The sequence below is a fragment of the Colletotrichum destructivum genome, chromosome 8 (genome assembly GCF_034447905.1).
Source record: "Colletotrichum destructivum chromosome 8, complete sequence".
In the NCBI taxonomy this organism is placed as follows: domain Eukaryota; kingdom Fungi; phylum Ascomycota; class Sordariomycetes; order Glomerellales; family Glomerellaceae; genus Colletotrichum; species Colletotrichum destructivum.
Window position 1 is genome coordinate 1,553,899 of NC_085903.1, and position 18,363 is coordinate 1,572,261.

Here is an 18,363-nt window from a genome sequence, read left to right on the forward strand (position 1 = left end):
ATCCCGCCCAATCCACACCTTGTTGCGTAGGTACCGCTTCGCCTCACCCGGCCTGCTATTTTTTTTTCTGCTTCCCGTTTTTCTTACATATCCAGGTCGGCTGTCCATCCTCTCAATTACCTTTTCATTTTTGTGACTCAACAACCTTCCCCAATATTTTGTTATAAACCCCGCCGTCATCCAAGCTTTGGGATAAGCCCTCGAACAAACACTTCTACCTACCACTACAGCATACGGTGCATGATCATATACGATGTGTCCTACTCCTGACGTCCCGGCCTCCAATGGCGACACGAATGGCTCCAATGGCCACACGAATGGCTCCAATGGCGTCGCTAACGGCAACAAGGCCGGTGCGTACCTGAAGCTCATTCGATCTTGTTATTGGCGGCATGGCTGACTCTCTTCCACGTCCAGACCACCCTGGCTACACTGCTATCCCCGTAAGAACCAACTGACTCCGAGCACCGTCTCGACCAAGACGATATTTTCTGACACTCGGCGGCAAAGACCAAGCAGAAGCATAGCAATCCCTACCAGCCGGTCGGCGACTTCCTCAGCAATGTCGACCGATACAAGATCAGTGTGTTAAGCCACCAGGGCTCCTTTCAGTCGCACTCACTGACGTGTGACGTATAGTCGAGTCCACTCTGAGAGAGGGCGAGCAGTTCGCCAACGCCTTCTTCGATACTGAAACCAAGATCAAGATTGCAAAGGCCCTCGATGATTTTGGCGTTGATTACATCGAGTTGACGTCGCCTGCCGCGTCAGAGCAGTCTCGCAAGGACTGCGAGGCCATTTGCAAGCTTGGTCTCAAGTCCAAGATCCTTACCCACGTCCGCTGCCACGTAAGAAACCCTTTGGCCGCGACGACAGAAGCCCAGAGTACTGACATGAGCAGATGGACGATGCCCGTCTTGCCGTCGAGACTGGTGTTGACGGTGTCGATGTCGTCATTGGCACTTCTTCCTACCTTCGCGAGCACTCTCACGGCAAGGACATGACCTACATTATCAACACCGCCATCGAGGTTATCCAGTTTGTCAAGTCCAAGGGTCTCGAGATTCGCTTCTCTTCTGAGGACTCTTTCCGCTCTGATCTTGTCGACCTGCTCTCTGTCTACAGTGCCGTCGACAAAGTTGGCGTTCACAGAGTTGGAATCGCCGACACCGTTGGCTGCGCCAGTCCCAGACAGGTCTACGATCTTGTTCGCACTCTTAGAGGCGTAGTCAGCTGCGATATCGAGACTCATGTAAATTTCCACACTCGAACACTGGTAGACCTGGCTAACACATGATTCAGTTCCACAACGACACCGGCTGCGCCATCGCCAACGCTTACTGCGCCCTCGAGGCCGGTGCTACACACAGTGAGTCATCAGCCGAGTAGTTTCTTGCCATCATCGTTGCTAACGGCACTTTTTCAGTTGACACTTCCGTCATTGGTATCGGAGAACGCAACGGTATCACTCCCCTCGGTGGCCTCATGGCTCGCATGATCGTCGCTGCCCCCGAGTACACCAAGTCCAAGTACAAGCTGCACAAGCTTAAGGAGATTGAGGACCTTGTTGCCGAGGCCGTCGAGATCAACATCCCCTTCAACAACTACATCACTGGCTTTTGCGCTTTCACCCACAAGGCTGGTATCCATGCCAAGGCCATCCTGAACAACCCTAGCACATATGGTACGTGAATTTGATGCGCTATTGGCAGCTAGTAATGGAGCTAACGTGCCTTGCAGAGATCATTAATCCTGCCGACTTCGGTATGAGCAGATATGTTCACTTCGCCTCAAGACTGACGGGATGGAACGCCATCAAGAGCCGTGTTGAGCAGCTCGGCCTCACAATGACCGACGCCCAGGTCAAGGTCGTCACCCAGAAGATCAAGGCTCTCGCTGATGTCAGACCGATCGCCATCGACGACGCCGACTCGATTATCCGGACTTTCCACCTGAACATTACGGAGGGTGAGGAGAAGCCGTTGCTGCCGAACCTGACTGCTGAGGAGCAGGCTAAGTTCGAGAAGGCGGAGAGAGAGCTTGCTGGCGAGCCGGAGAAGCGTGCTTTGGATGATGCCGCGGCGGAGCCCGCTGCCAAGAAGGTTAAGGCGTAAATCATGTTTTCGGGATGCATATGGGACACCAAAAATGGGACATCTGCTTGTACAATCATAGAGGGAGAGCTACAAAAGTGTTTAGTTCAGATACCTCATCAACGAAGAAACGTTCAAATTCGCTTTGTCATCAGCCGAAACCTGCTACCATGGAGCGCATGGTTGACTGCTGCCCCTGCCGGTGTTGTGTAGTCGTCTCCAGCACATTGGGTTATGGGAGCAGGCTTTGCCTGGTTCACATTTTGGTGGTGTGGTGGCCCTGCTCCTCTTCTGTGTGGTTCGAGGCCACACCAAGACACTGCGTAAGTTAGTCTGCGCTTGTTGCGAGACTCAAGCTCTGCTTTGAGTTGCATCTGGTCTACAGCGTTGGTGGGGTTGGGGAACCGAGCTAGGTAAGATAAGATAAGCACCAAAAAAAAAATCTCGAGTCCATCGCTCAGGGACCTTGTCGCAATCAATCCTGCCTTCCTTCGCTGGCAGCCCAACACGGAACCTCAGCCATAACAACTACTCCCACTTCTTTATGACGTGTTAGGTCCCATCGACAAATGGTTATTCCGGGACTCTGTCCCCCCTTCTTTCCATCGACATAAAATCGGTCGAACCGAAACCACTTACGCCAAACAAACATCCCATCCCTCTTCCCAAGGATGGACGCACATGCCCTCCTCTCCGCGCAAGGGTGGCGCGGCAAAGGCCATTCGCTTCATGCGACAGACGACTCGATCGGGCTTGCGAAGCCACTTCTCCTGAATCGCAAGGACAATACGAAAGGGTTGGGCACCAAGGCACACTTCACGAGCGACACGTGGTGGATGAACGCGTTCGACGAACAGCTCCAGGGACTGGACACCTCAAAGAAAGGCCAGGTGACACAGACGGTGACACAGGGTCGGCTGAACCAGATCGAAAAGGTGTCAGGCGGCAAATGGATGCTGTATGCGAGCTTCGTGCGGGGTGGGTTTCTGGAGGGGACAATTCAAGAGCACGAGAGGAGGGTAAAAGAGGAGGATGAGGCGAGTGGTGCGTCCACACCTGAGAGCGAAGAGACAACGACGAGCTCGGAAAGCGATGCAGGTTCTGGGCCGGGCGTAACGAATAGTAAGAAGAGGCAGAGGGGGGAGACGAAGGCGGAAAGGAGGGCGAGGAGGGTTGCGAAGAAGGCAAGGAAAGCAGCGAGGGAGGCGAGGAGACAAGCTAGAACCGCAAAGAAGGCTTCCAAGACTTCTTCGAAAGATCGCAAAGAGTCTAAGGAAGAGAAGAGGGCGAGGAGGGAGGCAAAGAAGGCCAAGAGGGAAGCGAGGAAAGCGAAAAAGGGGGGGTCCGGGTGAGGGAGAGGAACCCATCTTGATCTTTCGACGCAATGGTCGATGGTCGACCACAAATACCCACGGTTTGGCTAACACATCATCTCGCCAACCATTCACCAACATTCCATAGCAAGGAGCAGCCGCTCATGCTTTCGGACCCTAGAGGTTCATATCACACGGCATGGCGACAGACGATCATCGGTATTGGGCTTCTTTACGGCGCAAGGACTTCAGAATTATGGATAGATGTGAGTTTAAAAACGACTGCTCGGGGAGCTCGCGATCTTAAGCTGGACTTCCTGCCATAACAACAGAAAAATTTCTGCTGCACGGCTGTTTCAATCTCGCTTTTTCACATCCGTCGACTTCAATAGAGCCGCGTAGCACCAGATGTGACATGTTCTACCTCGCAAACCCTCTACAGAACAAGGCTCGTGTCTTGCAACTGTCGGACTGACAGCATCTTCCTTCCTCTCGTGGCCCTGTAATACATACGCCTCGCGCATCGTTTAGGGTTCTTTGGGCGTCTTGCCGGGCTTGTTGGAGAGAAGCCACGGCCGCCGGTCCCAGAAGTCGTCTTTGATGATATCGAGGTGTTCAACCACGACTCTGGCCTTGCTCGTCTTTTTCTTGTCTTTCTCCGCCTGCGTCTTGCTCTGCTTCTCTGGCTCGGCCAGGGCGTCAGCCGCCTCAGCGGCGTTGTGGGTCCCCGGCTCGACGAGTTCGTACTGCTCGGCGGTCAGGAGGCGGTTTACGCATATTTTTCTTCTTCCTGTCCGAGAGAGTGGGGTTACGGGGCAAAAGAGAGATGGGGGATAATAATAAGAGCAACTTACGTCGCGGAAGACGACGCTGCCTTTCTTGTACATCTCCGGCTCGTTGTTATAGTTGATCTTGAACTGTGAAAAGAGGATTTCGTTCTTGTCTCCGGAGACGGTACCCTGGTGTGTGTTAGGGGAGCTGGGGTTTGGGTGATCAGAACGAAGGGGCTTGCCGCCAAGAGCTTCTCTGCTTCTCTGTTGTCAAGGCCACCTAGCTTGATAAGAGTCCAGAAAGTTGTGTTGTAAAGGTTGTTGATGTGACCTTGGCAGGTCAGCTAATGTCGAAACACAAATGCGAAGTAGATCTGTGCTCATGGGACTCACAGTCAACTTGCCGCCAGCTCATATAATCCCTCAGATTCATGACCGTAGGATAGCATACCGCCCGGCCGTCAAAGCTCGGCAGGGGCGGCGAGAGCGGGGTATCAGTGAAATACGTTGACCACAGGTGGACGTAGTTAGCCGTGAACGTCGAGACCACTGTGCTCACAATTTTACTGGGCCATGTTAGGAATGAGAACTAGTCAATACCGCGAAATGTAAGCTGAGTCTCACCTCGCTCTCCTCTCGAACAGCGTACATGACTTGTGAAAGACGAAGCTGTACTCGTCGCTTACGCCATATGCGATGGTGATGTCTGGGAGCTCCGTAACGACCACCCTGGCAGCGGCGTTCATGAGGTCGAGCGCCCTCTTATCGTTGGGCTTCTCGAAATTATACTTGGCGCAGAGTCTGTGCGGTAATCAGACGGTTGCTCTTCAAGATCTGAATTGTAGATTCTCTTACTTAGTGAACCCTCTCCCGTCTACGCGGACAACGATCCAAGTGTTCGGTAACAAGAAATCAGGTTGCTCAAAGCTCTTGACATATTCAAATCTGAGTAGGAGTTAGCGAGGGAAGCACGCTCGTTATGAAAAGCCAAAGTCGTACTTGGAATTCGCCATTGTGAATGACGGCGAGATCAACCTTGTTCAAGTTGCTAGGTAGGTAGATAGGTTCTTGGATGTGACTCTCTGTCTCTACTGAGTCGAATTCATGTGGTAGGTGGAATGGTGGGGGAGGGGTAGTTCGCTACACAATACCCAGTGCCAGTGCTTTCGTTGGTGTTGGTGGTAGGCAGGGAGGAACAAGAAGTGGCCATGGACGAAGCCTGGAGCAGTCACAGACTTCTGAAGTCACGCCAGCATCCAATGATTCACGCTTCCATTTGCGATATAGGTCTAGACCTTTGCATTTCAAAAAGCTGCTAGTTAATAGAGGGGTCGAAATTGCAAGGCTGTAGCTAGATATCTTGTTTGAGCCAACTTGACTGCACTTGGGTGGAAAGAGATGCGTGTGATACCGACTTTACACTGTGCACTCTGTTAGCTGTTAGTCCAGAGGGGTCAGTCGCTGAAAGCTGCGGCAATACACCCGAAACCAAGGGACCAACCCCTGTAACGCCTCAGCCTTGCAGGCGCTAGAAAGTCTGTTCCATGCGCACGGCTGACATGTCGCTAACCTTGAGCTTGCGTTCTGCGCAAACAAAACCACCCAACCCGTCCACTCGAGCCAGGGCCAGGCTTCTGTCCCTTCAAACTCTGACTCTTCAACCAAGGAAGCCACAGCGACATGAATTTCCTTCTCAGTAACGAAGAGAACGAGGCCATTGCCGCCGTCGAAGCTATCAACGCCATCAACAACACAAACACAATCCGATCTGGTCACTCAACATGTTTGCGCTTCAACCGGACAGGTGACCTCCTAGCCTCTGGTAGAGTGGACGGCACGGTGGTTATCTGGGACATTGAGACGATGGGCGTGGCAAGGAAGATGCGAGGTCATCATAGAAGCATCACGTCTCTGAGCTGGTCGAGATGCGGCCGCTACTTGCTGTCGGCGTGTCAAGGTTGGAAGGCCGTCTTGTGGGATCTGAAAGACGGCAGGCGGTACCGTGAGGTTCGCTTTCGAGCCCCGGCGTACATCGCGGAACTCAACCCCTTTAACCAGTGAGCCAACGACCGCCCATGTTTCAAGCAACGCAGCTTCGCTAACGCGCCAAGCCACCAGTTTGTCGCCTCCATATTCGAGGAGCAGCCGATCCTCGTTGATGTGTCAGATGTAACCGATGTCAAATACCCCCTCAGCTCGGCGCCAAAACGACCAGACTTAGATGGAGAGCCCACCGAGAAGCAGCTGAAGGACGACGCGAAACAAATGACGACCGTCACGATTTTTACCTCTACAGGAGAGCACATTCTGGCGGGAACAAATAAGGGGTGGATCAACGTCATTGACGTTAAGACCAGAAAGACAATATACTCGGAGAAGCCCTGCAGCGGCGTCATCACGACATTGCGCCTGAACAACTCAGGACGAGTGCTGTTGATCAATGCGCAAGACCGCATTGTCCGAACCTTCCATATACCGAACCTTGCCGCCGAGGACCTCGACCTCGACACGATACACTTTACGGAGGAGCACAAGTTTTCGGATCAAGTCAACAGGTTATCGTGGAACCACGTTACGTTCAGCTCGGCGTCAGAGTACGTTGCGGCGTCAACATACAACAATCACGAGATTTATGTCTGGGATAGGGGCATGGGCAGCACAGGTCTCATTAGAATTCTGGACGGCCCCAAGGAAGAACAGGGAGTTGTGGAGTGGCACCCAGAGCGGCCATTCATCGCCACTTGTGGCCTCGAGACTGGAAGGGTATACATATGGTCTGTTATACCCGAGCAGAAGTGGTCTAGGCTCGCGCCCGACTTTGCGCAGGTCGAGGAGAACCAGGAGTATGAGGAGATGGAGGACGAGTTCGATATCTACGGCCAGGAGGAGCTGCAGAAGAGACGACTGGACGCAGAAGACGAGGATGTGGACGTCGTCACCTCGACCATCGTCAACGGGCATTCTGGCGGAACAGGGGACTTCCGCATGCCGATTCTCTATGATCTAGGGGAGAGCGACAGCGAGGAGGAGTTCGTTACGATATCTACCGGAACCATGCGGAGAAGGAGTCCAGGTGCGGATGGAGAGATACCAGACAGCGAAGTCGTCGAGGACAAGATCCCATCAAGAAAAGGAAGGGCTGGTAGAGGCAGAAGAAGATGATATAATTAAGAACATCGTTGTCGCCATGCAATGTGCAAGGCAATTGCGAACTTGCACTTTGATCGAGGAAGAAAAAAAGTGTGACGAGACCTTTGGATTGCGCTTTGGATTGCGTAGCAATGGGACGAGCTTTGTTCGTGGGCGGACCCCTGTTGAGGGGATTAGCGCGACGGGGCTTGCAGTGATTGTGATACATGCTTACTCCGCCTACAGAGCTTCAAAAGCTGCTTAATAATTCCGAGTCTTCAGAGTAGGTGCCAGTGCGTCTCAAGCCCGACGTTACGTGCCTCGATTTTTTATTCACCTAAAAAGTTTGACTCGTGAGCGAAGTCCCAGGCCTCGAGACGACGATACGGACACCCACACAGCGGTACTTTTTCACCTGATAGGGGAGAAGTGAGTTAAGGTACAGATACCTTTTCTCCCTATTGATAATAGCACGTTTTTGTGGATAATATGGGTACCTGGACCTTGGGAACCCGTAGACTGTACCTTGTCGGCCTGAGGAAGGTAAAGGAGTGCGACTGCCCGATTGGGCTAGCGTATTTCTCCAGGCTGCGCCAGCCGCCTCAAGGCAAGATTTGTTTCTGACCTCGCTCCTCACTTTCGCCTCCGCGGTCTTCACATCTACAACTCCGTCAACTCACGCATCACCCATCATCACGCGCGTCGGAAATCGCGCCCCTGGACCGCACGCTCATTTCCGACTTGAATCACGACACGACACGACCGCGAATTTCCCTTCAGTTCATCGACGCTTCTGAAGGTGGCAGCGATTAGGAGGATCCGTGGAACCTTCTCCTGGGCCGCTGGCCGGGGACTGGCGTGGTCAAGAACGCCATCGTAGGACGACCGTTACCGACTTCTTGCATCTCGAAAAGCGTTTCGCGCGATAGATTCTCGCTTCCCGATTTTTCTGCGCCTTGCTTGCGACGCCTGCGCATCGATTATCGGTCGTTGCCCTTTTTTTCTCGACCTACCTCACCTTGTGAAAACCCGTCGACACTTTCCTCACCAAACACCACGAAAACAACCTCAACATGGCGAACCTTTACTTTACGCACTCGAGTGCGCCGATCAAGACGGTCGAGGAGATTCAGTTTGGCCTTATGGCTCCCGAGGAGATCAAGAATATGAGTGTCTGCCACTGTGTCTACCCCGAAACCATGGACGAGACTCGGACGAAGCCTCGTGATGGCGGTCTGAATGACCCGCTTCTCGGTTCCATCGATCGGCAGTTCAAGTGCAAGACCTGCTCCCAGGCGATGGGCGAATGTCCAGGTCATTTTGGCCACATCGAGCTGGCTAAGCCCGTCTACCATCCTGGCTTTATCAAGAAAGTCAAGAAGGTTCTGGAGATTGTCTGCCATAATTGCAGCAAGGTCTTGGCCGATAGAGTTAGTCTACTCTACGATGTTTGACAATCGCCTTGACTCGATTGTGCTAACCTGGCTTTTCAGAGCGATCCTGAATTTCTCCAAGCTGTGAACACAAGAGACCCCAAGGTTCGCTTCAACCGCGTCTGGAATATCTGCAAGAAGAAGACTCGTTGCGAAAATGAAGTCAAGGAACAGAAGCCTGATGATGGAGAGTACGGCCTGAACATGAAGCAGGCTCCTGTCAACCACGGTGGCTGTGGCAACATTCAGCCTAGGGTGCGGCACAAAGCCTTGCAGCTGATTGCAAAGTTCGAGGCCCAAGGCGAGGATGGCGTTAAGAAGAAGGAAGAGCCCCCCATCACCCCGGAGATGGCTCATAACATTCTGCGCCGCATCAGCGACGACGACCTGAGAGACATGGGCCTCAATCTCGAGTACGCCCGTCCAGAGTGGATGATTGTTACCGTCCTTCCCGTCCCGCCTCCACCCGTACGGCCCAGTATTTCCATGGACGGTACTGGTCAAGGGCTGAGGAATGAAGATGATTTGACATACAAACTGGGCGATATCATCCGAGCCAACAGCAACGTCAAGCAAGCCATTCGCGAAGGCTCACCTGCTCACATCGCCCAAGATTTCGAGCAGCTGCTGCAGTATCATGTCGCCACTTACATGGATAATGATATTGCTGGGCAGCCTCGCGCTTTGCAGAAGAGTGGCCGCCCAGTGAAGGCCATCCGTGCCCGCCTCAAGGGAAAGGAGGGTCGCCTTCGCGGTAACTTGATGGGAAAGCGTGTCGACTTCTCAGCACGTACTGTCATCACTGGTGACGCCAACCTTTCCCTCGATGAGGTTGGTGTGCCCCGAAGCATCGCAAGAACGTTGACCTATCCCGAGACGGTCACTCCTTACAACATTGGAAGATTGCACGAGCTGGTACAGAATGGTCCGAACGAGCACCCAGGTGCTAAATACGTCATCCGCACCGACGGTACGAGGATTGACCTTCGTCACCACCGCCGTGCCGGACAAATTTCTCTCGAGTACGGCTGGAAGGTTGAGCGTCACTTGATCACTGGCGATTATATCATCTTCAACCGCCAGCCATCTCTTCACAAGGAGTCCATGATGGGTCACAGAGTCCGCGTTATGCCTTACTCGACTTTCCGTCTCAACCTGTCCGTCACGTCGCCGTACAATGCCGATTTCGACGGTGACGAAATGAATCTTCACGTCCCTCAAAGCGAAGAGACTAGAGCTGAGGTCAAGGAGCTCTGCCTGGTTCCCATCAACATTGTTTCTCCGCAAAGAAACGGCCCTCTAATGGGTATCGTGCAGGACACCCTTGCCGGCGCCTACAAGCTTTGCCGTCGTGATGTGTTCCTCAACAAGGAGCAGGTTATGAACATCATGTTGTGGGTTCCAAACTGGGATGGTATCATTCCCCCGCCAGCCATCGTGCGGCCCAGACCAAGATGGACGGGCAAGCAGATCATGAGCATGGCAGTTCCCAATATTGTCAGCTTGCACAGCGCTCCGGACTCGAAGGAGGATAACCCTCTTAAGGACGAGGGTCTCCTCATTCAGTCGGGGCAGATCATGTACGGTTTGCTCTCCAAGAAGAACATTGGTGCCGCCAGTGGTGGTATCGTCCACATCGTATACAACGAGCACGGGCCAGAGGCGGCTATGAAGTTCCTTAACGGGGTTCAGCAAACCGTCAACTACTGGCTTCTACACAACGGTTTCAGTATCGGTATTGGTGATACGATTCCCGATAAGGTTACCATTGAGAAGGTGCAGGTGCACATTGACGAGCACAAGGCTGAGGTCGAGGAGTTCACAAGACAAGCTACTGCTAACGAGCTGGAGCCTCTGCCTGGTATGAACATTCGTGAGACCTTCGAGAGCAAGGTTTCCAAGGCTCTTAACACAGCCCGTGACAAGGCCGGTACTACTACACAGAAGAGTTTGAAGGATTTGAACAACGCTGTCACCATGGCCTCGTCTGGTTCCAAGGGGTCATCCATCAACATTTCCCAAATGACTGCCCTCGTCGGACAGCAGATCGTCGAGGGTAAGCGTATTCCCTTCGGCTTCAAGTACCGCACGCTCCCCCATTTCACCAAGGACGACTACTCTCCCGAGGCTCGCGGTTTCGTCGAGAACTCCTACCTCCGTGGTCTTACGCCGAGTGAATTCTTCTTCCACGCCATGGCTGGTAGAGAGGGTTTGATCGATACTGCTGTCAAGACTGCCGAAACCGGTTACATCCAGCGTCGTCTCGTCAAAGCGCTTGAGGACGTCAGCGCCAAGTATGACGGTACCGTCAGAAACTCTCTTGGCGATATTCTGCAGTTCCTGTATGGTGAAGACGGCCTGGACGCCATCTACATCGAGAAGCAACGCATGGATCACCTCAACATGTCCAACAAAAAGTTCGCCGACCGTTTCCGGCTCGATGTCATGGCCGAGAACAGACCTGAAGAGCTTGAGTGGCTTGAGTACGGCAACGAAATCGCGGGCGACCCGGCGGTTCAGCAGCTCTTGGACGAAGAATTTGAGGCACTCACCGCCGACCGCAAGCAGGTTCGCCAGATCAACTTCAAGAGGAAGGATGATGAATCGATGCAGCTTCCATTGAACATCGTTCGTCTCATGGAAACCTCCAAGAAGCTCTTCGCTGTCGAGGATTTCCAGAGAAGCGACTTGCGTCCACAAGACGTTATTCCGGCGGTTCAGGCCATGCTGAACAGAATGACCATCGTCCGTGGCAACGATGACATCTCCAAGGAGGCTGACCGCAGCGCCACGATCCTCTTCAAAGCACAGATTCGCTCACGCCTTGCCTTCAAGCGCATTGCTTGCCAGCAGCGCCTGAACAAGATGGCTTTCGAGCACGTCCTAGGAGAGTTGGAGGCTCGGTGGGACCGAGCCTTTGTCAGTCCTGGTGAAATGGTTGGTGTTATCGCGGCCCAGTCTATCGGTGAGCCTGCCACGCAGATGACGCTGAACACCTTCCATTTTGCCGGTGTTTCTTCCAAGAACGTGACGCTCGGTGTTCCTCGTCTCAAAGAAATCCTCAACTTGGCCCAGAACATCAAAACCCCTTCCATGGTAGTCTACTTGAGCGGCGAGGACAACGCTAGTCAAGAAGCTGCCAAGGCTCTTCGCAGCACAGTCGAGCACACGACGCTGCGCTCAGTCACCGCGGTCACTGAGATTTATTACGACCCTGAGATTACGTCGACCAACATCCCTGATGATCTGGACATGGTCGAGTCTTACTACCTCATTCCCGACGAATCTCACGACAAGACTGAAGACCAGTCCAGATGGTTGCTGCGTCTCACTTTAGACCGCCAGAAGCTTCTTGACAAGGAGCTTACAGTCGAAGACGTTGCTAGACGCATCAAGGAGGAGTACCCCAACGATCTTGCAGTGATTTTCAGTGATAACAACGCTGAAGAGCAAATCATTCGTATCCGCCCCATGCACGCCGGCAACGACAAGGACGAAGATGGCGAGAAGAAAATCGAAGATGATGTCATGCTGAAGAGACTGGAGACTCATCTGCTCGACACTCTCTCCCTCCGTGGTGTCAAGGGCATCGAGAGAGCTTTCTTGAACAAGGAGACCAAACTTATCGAGACCGATGACGGAGCGTTGTTGGCCGCCAAGGCTGATGAGCGCTGTTCGGAGTGGTACTTGGACACATCCGGAACTGCTCTTCGCCAGGTCTTGGCCGTCGACGGCGTCGATTCCAACCGTACCTACACCAACCACTTGTGGCAGATTGTTGAAGTTTTCGGTATCGAGGCGGCCAGAGCGGCTCTGGTCCGTGAGTTGACCCAAGTGCTTGCCTTTGACGGTTCCTACGTCAATCACAGACATCTTGCTCTTCTTTGCGATGTCATGACCTACAGGGGTACGATCTCTGCTGTAACTCGTCACGGTATCAACCGTGCCGACACCGGTGCCCTCATGCGTTGTTCCTTCGAAGAGACTGTCGAAATTCTCCTCGAGGCTGCAGCCGTGGGCGAATTGGACGACTGCCGCGGCATCTCCGAGAACGTCATGCTTGGTCAGATGGCACCCATGGGTACTGGTCACTTTGATGTTCTCCTCGATCCCAAGATGCTGGAGACTGTCATCAGCGACAACTCGCGTATGGGTCTTATGCCTGGCATGCCGGTCAAGGGCGGCGAGGCGGGCGGGGCCGCCACTCCTTACGACTCCGGATCACCCATGGCCGACTCCGGTTACATGTCTCTCAGCTCGCCCGCTGCCGGCAACTTCTCTCCCATTGTTGGCGCGGGCTCCGATTCTCCCACCGGCTTTAACACCGATTACAATGGTTTTGCTGGCATCGGCTCCGTCGGCCATTACCCGGGCGCCAGCCCGGGACGGCCGACTAGCCCCTTCAGCACGTCTCCAACCTCGCCTTTCCAGAGTGGGTACGGCGGATACTCACCATCGTCGCCTAACGCTGGCTACTCTCCGACTTCGCCCCTCATCGACGGTGCTGCTGGCCGTTACGGTGCCACTTCGCCCCAGTTCAGCCCTTCGTCGCCGTCCTTCTCGCCGACGTCGCCTATGCTGCGGCCTACCAGCCCCGCGAGCCCCAACTACAGCCCGACGTCGCCGAGCTACTCGCCGGCATCCCCCTCTTCGCCCAGGCACTACTCGCCGACATCGCCGGCTCAGTATGCCTCGCCCACTTCCCCGAGCTATTCGCCGGCCAGTCCTAACTACAGCCCGGCATCTCCCAACCTTCACGGGGCTGGCCCAACGTCGCCGTCGTACTCTCCTGCGTCACCGACATGGTCTCCAACTTCACCGGCTCAGTACTCCCCTACGAGTCCGAGCTTCCAGCAGACTCCAGGAGCGCAGCAGTCGCCGACCAGCCCCAGCTACTCACCAACAGTAAGTCATGGTCTTGTTTAATGGTGTAGCCTGAAATCTAACCTGCTGTAGTCGCCTTCCTGGTCTCCCCGAACTCCCGGGCCGGGCGGTTCTGGCAACTGATAGTGCGTCGACTTACGATGATGCAACCAATCGCGTCCTCAGTTCGCCACTTTGTCTCACTTTCCTAATACGCCGACTAATGATTATACGGCTTAACTGGTTCTGGTCGATTGGAATATCGCATCTCATCACAGACGCAGGCTGTCACTGAGATTTTCTCTTTTCTTTCATTCGTGTGGAGGCCACGGTATATGCATCATAGAAGTGCTCTCAGAGACAACACAACACGCAACGAGATGGCTTAGATGTTTCGGTACTGGGGACGCCGGGCAGACAGCAACACACCCTTCATACACACCCCAAAATCAACATGGAAAAAAAAGATGAAAAAAACTCTCGAAAGAAGCAAAAAGGCTCGTGGTGGTTTCTGTAAAAAGCTGACTTTTGTACAATAAGGCGATCGGGGTGAGGGAGGATTCGGGAAGGAGAGGAAGCACGCTAGGGGGGTTCGTTGGACTCTTCGGACGCGGTTTGATGTGTGAAGGAAATGGAAACGAGGCAGAAGAACCCATACCCCACCACCAAGGGTTAAATCTGAGACGAAGGGGACACAAAACACAGATTGGAATTTTCTCGAGATGAGGAGATAGTTAGTCTCTCATTCCCCCTTATATCCAATGACCCCTTGAAATGGACCAGGCTGTTTGATCGCATATCTGTTCCCTTGGGTTCGTTCACAACTTGCTGCCTGTGAACACTCAGACGCCCTCATCACATGTCCCCCATCTGCTCCGTCCATTCTCGCCATCATGTGATGTCCACTGCCGCTGCTGCCTATGGGCCCAGGTCTTCCAATCTCGATGGGCCTGGACGCCTACCAACTGCATACGTCAAGAGGGGCTGGGCTGCATCAGTGATGCCCCGATACGTAGCAAAATTGGGAATCCAAGGAAGGAAGGGGTGGGAGGGTAGGCAACGAGGCACAAGAAAGGCCGGGATTTTCCAACCCCCGGGAACGCCAAGACGCGATGGGCAAAGCTCTCTCACGAGGGGAAAAGGAAGGGGAAAGGGTTACAAGGTAGGCAGGTAGGTAGGTAGTGGACGGCGCTCGAGCGACAGCGGCGCCACCCGCGCCCAAGGCGTCCCATCGAACCAGCGGTCATTCCTCCTCCTCCCCGGTCCCTCTCTAATTCATACATAAAGCAAGGCCTTGTTGTTCCTTCTTTCCTTGCGATGCGGCGGATAGGCAGCCGAGGCCTCAGGTGGATCTAGTCCGCAATGGGCCAGGATGGGTAGGAAGTGGTCCGCTGGATGAGGAGCAAGTGATGCAAAGGCGGAGGAGAGGGACTTTGGGCCATTCTAGAGATCCCGGAAGGGTTGGAAATTCCCGGTGTGAATCATGGTCCTTGGGTATCTTGGATACGCCCGGGACGCGTCTTTCCGGGCGACTTAACCTTTCTTTGTCCTCGGTCTCCATCTCGCCTTCCGACCCCGGTCTCATCACGGTACGAGTCAACACCCTTACCTGGTTCGATTTGGTTATGGGTCGTCGCATGGTTCGCGTCGTTGTTGGATCGATGGACCGGGAAAGCAAAGAGTTCGTGTGGGTTTCTGGGACGCGCAAAATCTGACGATGACGGCGATGATGATGGCGACGGGTGGGTGAATGGTTGCTCGCTCGCTCGCTTGCAAGGCCGCACCAACATGTCGAGAAAGTCGTTTATGATTCGCGCGTTCCTCGCGCTGGGCGCGTCAAGACGCCAAGCCGCGCCTCTTGGGAAGTGACTAATTGGTCCCAACATGCGCACGCACATGCATAGGCGTACGGCACCGTCAGTTCAAGTCTGGGTTTAAATGAGAAAAAACGAAATGAGGGAAAACTGCCTTACGGGGTCGCGGCCTATGGGTAGGCGTGCCGTTTCCCCCGAGGTCCGACACAACCAGGTACATGGACCGTTGAGTCGACGAGGTTGCCGAGGGGAAGGAAGACGAAGTGTCCCGCCGAACTGGTTGCTTGGGTCGGTGGGCCAGTCCAATAACGACCCAGGCCGCGGCCGCGGTCAAGATCAACGGACGGACAACAGAGAGCCCTGCGCCTTTTTGTTCACTTTTCCAGTCCTCTCTTCATTGACTTTGACGACCGACCGACAGACGGTTTGGCTCAGGCGTCTCTGCTGATATTCGCATGTACATGTAGAGCCAACCCGTGTGCTCAAATCTGTGGGGAAATAGGGGTTGGCCGTCGTTGCTGTGCGCGTTGGTCTCGGGTCATACATGTACCCGGTCAACGGGCCACGGGGAGCCGGAGCCGGCGAGCAAGGATCCCTAACGAGAAGCAACAAAAGAAAATAGGTCCATGGAAGCAAGGATTTGTCTGCCTTGCCGGCTCGAAACAGTAGGGTTGGGAAGATACGCAGACAGCAGAATAGAGCTCGAGCGCAAAAGGCCCGCCATGAGACGGTTCTCGTTCGTCTGCTCTTGATAACTCATCATCAATCAGTCACATTGGGGTGGGTACTCTGAGCTGTCGTCGCGGGACGTGGACAGAGCGCTAAAAGCTCGAACCGTGGGCCGCAAAGATCGATCAGACGCAGGGGCGAACCTTGCCCCTGACATAGATGGTGAGGGGAGCGTTGAGCCAGAAGTGCAGTATTAGGTAGGTTCGCATATGGGGGCTTGGGATTGCCGCGGCCTGGGATTCTTTTCGAGCACCCGAAGCCTTCTTGTGTTTTTCATCCTTCTGCCATTTATGTTAGTGGTATAGATAGGCCCCATGCGAAGAGGAAGGGAAAGACGGCGAGAAGAGGAATGCTTGGGCAAGGGGATAGAGACGGAAAACCGTGCCACCCTTGCTCCTCGGTCAACCACTAGCAGCCGGGCTGCGGGCTGCATTCCGCTTCCCGTCGCTGATTTGGGTTCGGTCTGGCGAGGTGTGCTGGGGTATTGGCTTGCTTGGCCTTTTTGGTACCGGGGTTTCATGAACTGGTGAAAAAGAGAAACTGCGAGAGACACGGGAGGGGAAAAAATGGGAGTGTGGCGGCGTCGCGGACCATACCTCTGCAAGTCGAGGGCGCGGTTCAATCAGGTTGAATAAGGGCGCAAGGTGAAGACGAAAGCGCAGTATTGCGGCACACTCAAGAAGGTTTGTGAACTCTGTCGACGCCCATGATTGGTGTTATGCAGAATTTGAAGCGATGTGCATAGCCGCCGACCGGGCGGGCGGGCGCGATGGGCCTGTCAGCATGCCTGCTCTGCAACCCCCAAGACGCACGGGGGTGCTGATGGCGGCCGACGATCCGCAACGGGCGAAAAGGCGCTGGGTAGGTTGTTGAAGATGGGCACAGCCCCTCGCTGGGCTGCGGGTATCAGTGGCGGTAGAACTGCTCGACCGTAACAGAATAGAATGTGTATTGTCTTTGTGCCTATGCTTCGTGCGCACCATGACCGAGTTGGCGGGCCGAAGAGGTCAAGGATGAACTGATTCGGAGAAGCCCAGAGATAACGGCAAAGACAGCAGATGTTGCAATTACTATTCTCGTGGACTGTTGTGGTTTGGGACTGCTGAACAAACATTGCGGCTGTCGTTTCCCGTCTGCCAAACATCACCATTTTGATACATGTCAGGCCAAAGAAACGAACGACCCAAACCCACTCGCCTTATGCGCGTCCGCCGCGAGTTGATCAGTGCGAGGCGGATTGATGTTCCCGTCGTCTTAGCGTCCGCTCCTCAAGGGGGGGAGGGAAACGTCGTCCATCACCCATTCTCACTCTCTGCCTCTTCCCGTCTCCCACCTCCGCCTGTCGTTTGCTCCGCGTTTGGGCGCAAAAGTCCTTGATTTGACGAACAAAACAGATCGGGAAACCCGCTCGCATTACGTTCGGTCATTGTGCCCTTGCAGCCAGCCCAGCCGGCGTCAGCCATCCCCCTGCACGCCCTTGATCCATCTTACCGAGCGTGCTTGGGGGTCCCTTCCCTGGACGAAGCTCAACTGCCAGTACCCGTAGAGCAAGAGGTGGACAGGGAACAATGATTGCTTGGCGTGGGAAAATAAAAATAAGAAAGGCCGAAAACTTACATCGGTATGGCGATGCTGCGTGGGTATGACGTGGGAATGAGACCACTCGACGCATAACAGGGCTTCTCCTTTTAAGAGGGAGTGGTCGCACAAGGTTGTCTACAGTAAAGAAAGCCGAGCCGCTCTGGACGACAATGTCGCGTGTCTTAGCCCGGAAAGGCAGCGTGGCAGACAGTCGCAACGAGGGGAAGTTATGAGAGAAGAGCATTCACAGGTGTGTGTGTGTGTGTATGGGTGGGTGGGTGTATGAAGAAGTGCGCGTCCATTTTGTGATGGAGCGAATGTATTGAGTGTTCTCGTGTTTGTGTGTCCGGTCGACGTCCGTCCGATTGAGGTGCGGCGCATTGTCAGACAGGCAGACTATGCGATACCGTGCAATACAGTGCGGTGCCACTAAGATACAAGCATAAAGTAGAGTTTGTGCATGCGTGACCTTCTTCATCTTAGCCGTGAACCCCTCTCCCATCTCGTCGTAGAGATGAGGCATGATACGAACGGCTGGGTTGGTGGGATGAACGGATGGAGATGGACGGTTGGTCGCCCACCACACGCCGGTCGAATTTTCTCCCATCTCTCCTCTCACCTGGCTAGCTGGACACCTC

The 18,363-nt window shown here is 54.2% G+C and overlaps 5 protein-coding genes across 5 annotated transcripts; 4 read left to right on the forward strand and 1 right to left on the reverse strand.

The window, feature by feature from the left end:
- The first annotated feature begins 133 nt into the window (after positions 1-133).
- Positions 134-2,144, forward strand: CDEST_12317 (Putative pyruvate carboxyltransferase, alpha-isopropylmalate/homocitrate synthase). The gene is made up of 8 exons (XM_062928473.1): positions 134-353; positions 418-443; positions 511-583; positions 640-848; positions 902-1,252; positions 1,303-1,369; positions 1,427-1,684; positions 1,741-2,144. Exons 1-8 carry the CDS (start codon positions 254-256, stop codon positions 2,112-2,114), a joined length of 1,458 nt encoding a protein of 485 aa, XP_062784524.1. The 5' UTR covers positions 134-253; the 3' UTR covers positions 2,115-2,144.
- Positions 2,145-2,558: 414 nt separating this feature from the next.
- Positions 2,559-3,549, forward strand: CDEST_12318 (uncharacterized protein). Its single transcript, XM_062928474.1, has one exon. The coding sequence runs from the start codon at positions 2,765-2,767 to the stop codon at positions 3,443-3,445; it is 681 nt and encodes a 226-aa protein (XP_062784525.1). The 5' UTR covers positions 2,559-2,764; the 3' UTR covers positions 3,446-3,549.
- A 1-nt stretch (position 3,550) lies between these two features.
- CDEST_12319 (Putative tRNAHis guanylyltransferase Thg1, tRNAHis guanylyltransferase catalytic) lies at positions 3,551-5,355 on the reverse strand. The gene is made up of 7 exons (XM_062928475.1): positions 5,176-5,355; positions 5,032-5,121; positions 4,801-4,977; positions 4,570-4,742; positions 4,419-4,507; positions 4,261-4,365; positions 3,551-4,152 (listed from the first exon to the last, which is right to left on the reverse strand). The coding sequence occupies exons 1-7, from the start codon at positions 5,187-5,189 to the stop codon at positions 3,934-3,936; spliced, it is 867 nt and encodes a 288-aa protein (XP_062784526.1). The 5' UTR covers positions 5,190-5,355; the 3' UTR covers positions 3,551-3,933.
- Positions 5,356-5,686: 331 nt separating this feature from the next.
- CDEST_12320 (Putative retinoblastoma-binding protein 5/Swd1) lies at positions 5,687-7,383 on the forward strand. Its single transcript, XM_062928476.1, has 2 exons — positions 5,687-6,233; positions 6,288-7,383. Exons 1-2 carry the CDS (start codon positions 5,857-5,859, stop codon positions 7,336-7,338), a joined length of 1,428 nt encoding a protein of 475 aa, XP_062784527.1. The 5' UTR covers positions 5,687-5,856; the 3' UTR covers positions 7,339-7,383.
- Positions 7,384-7,950: 567 nt separating this feature from the next.
- CDEST_12321 (DNA-directed RNA polymerase II subunit RPB1) lies at positions 7,951-14,386 on the forward strand. The gene is made up of 3 exons (XM_062928477.1): positions 7,951-8,735; positions 8,799-13,643; positions 13,695-14,386. The coding sequence occupies exons 1-3, from the start codon at positions 8,379-8,381 to the stop codon at positions 13,743-13,745; spliced, it is 5,253 nt and encodes a 1,750-aa protein (XP_062784528.1). The 5' UTR covers positions 7,951-8,378; the 3' UTR covers positions 13,746-14,386.
- The last annotated feature ends 3,977 nt before the right edge of the window (positions 14,387-18,363 follow it).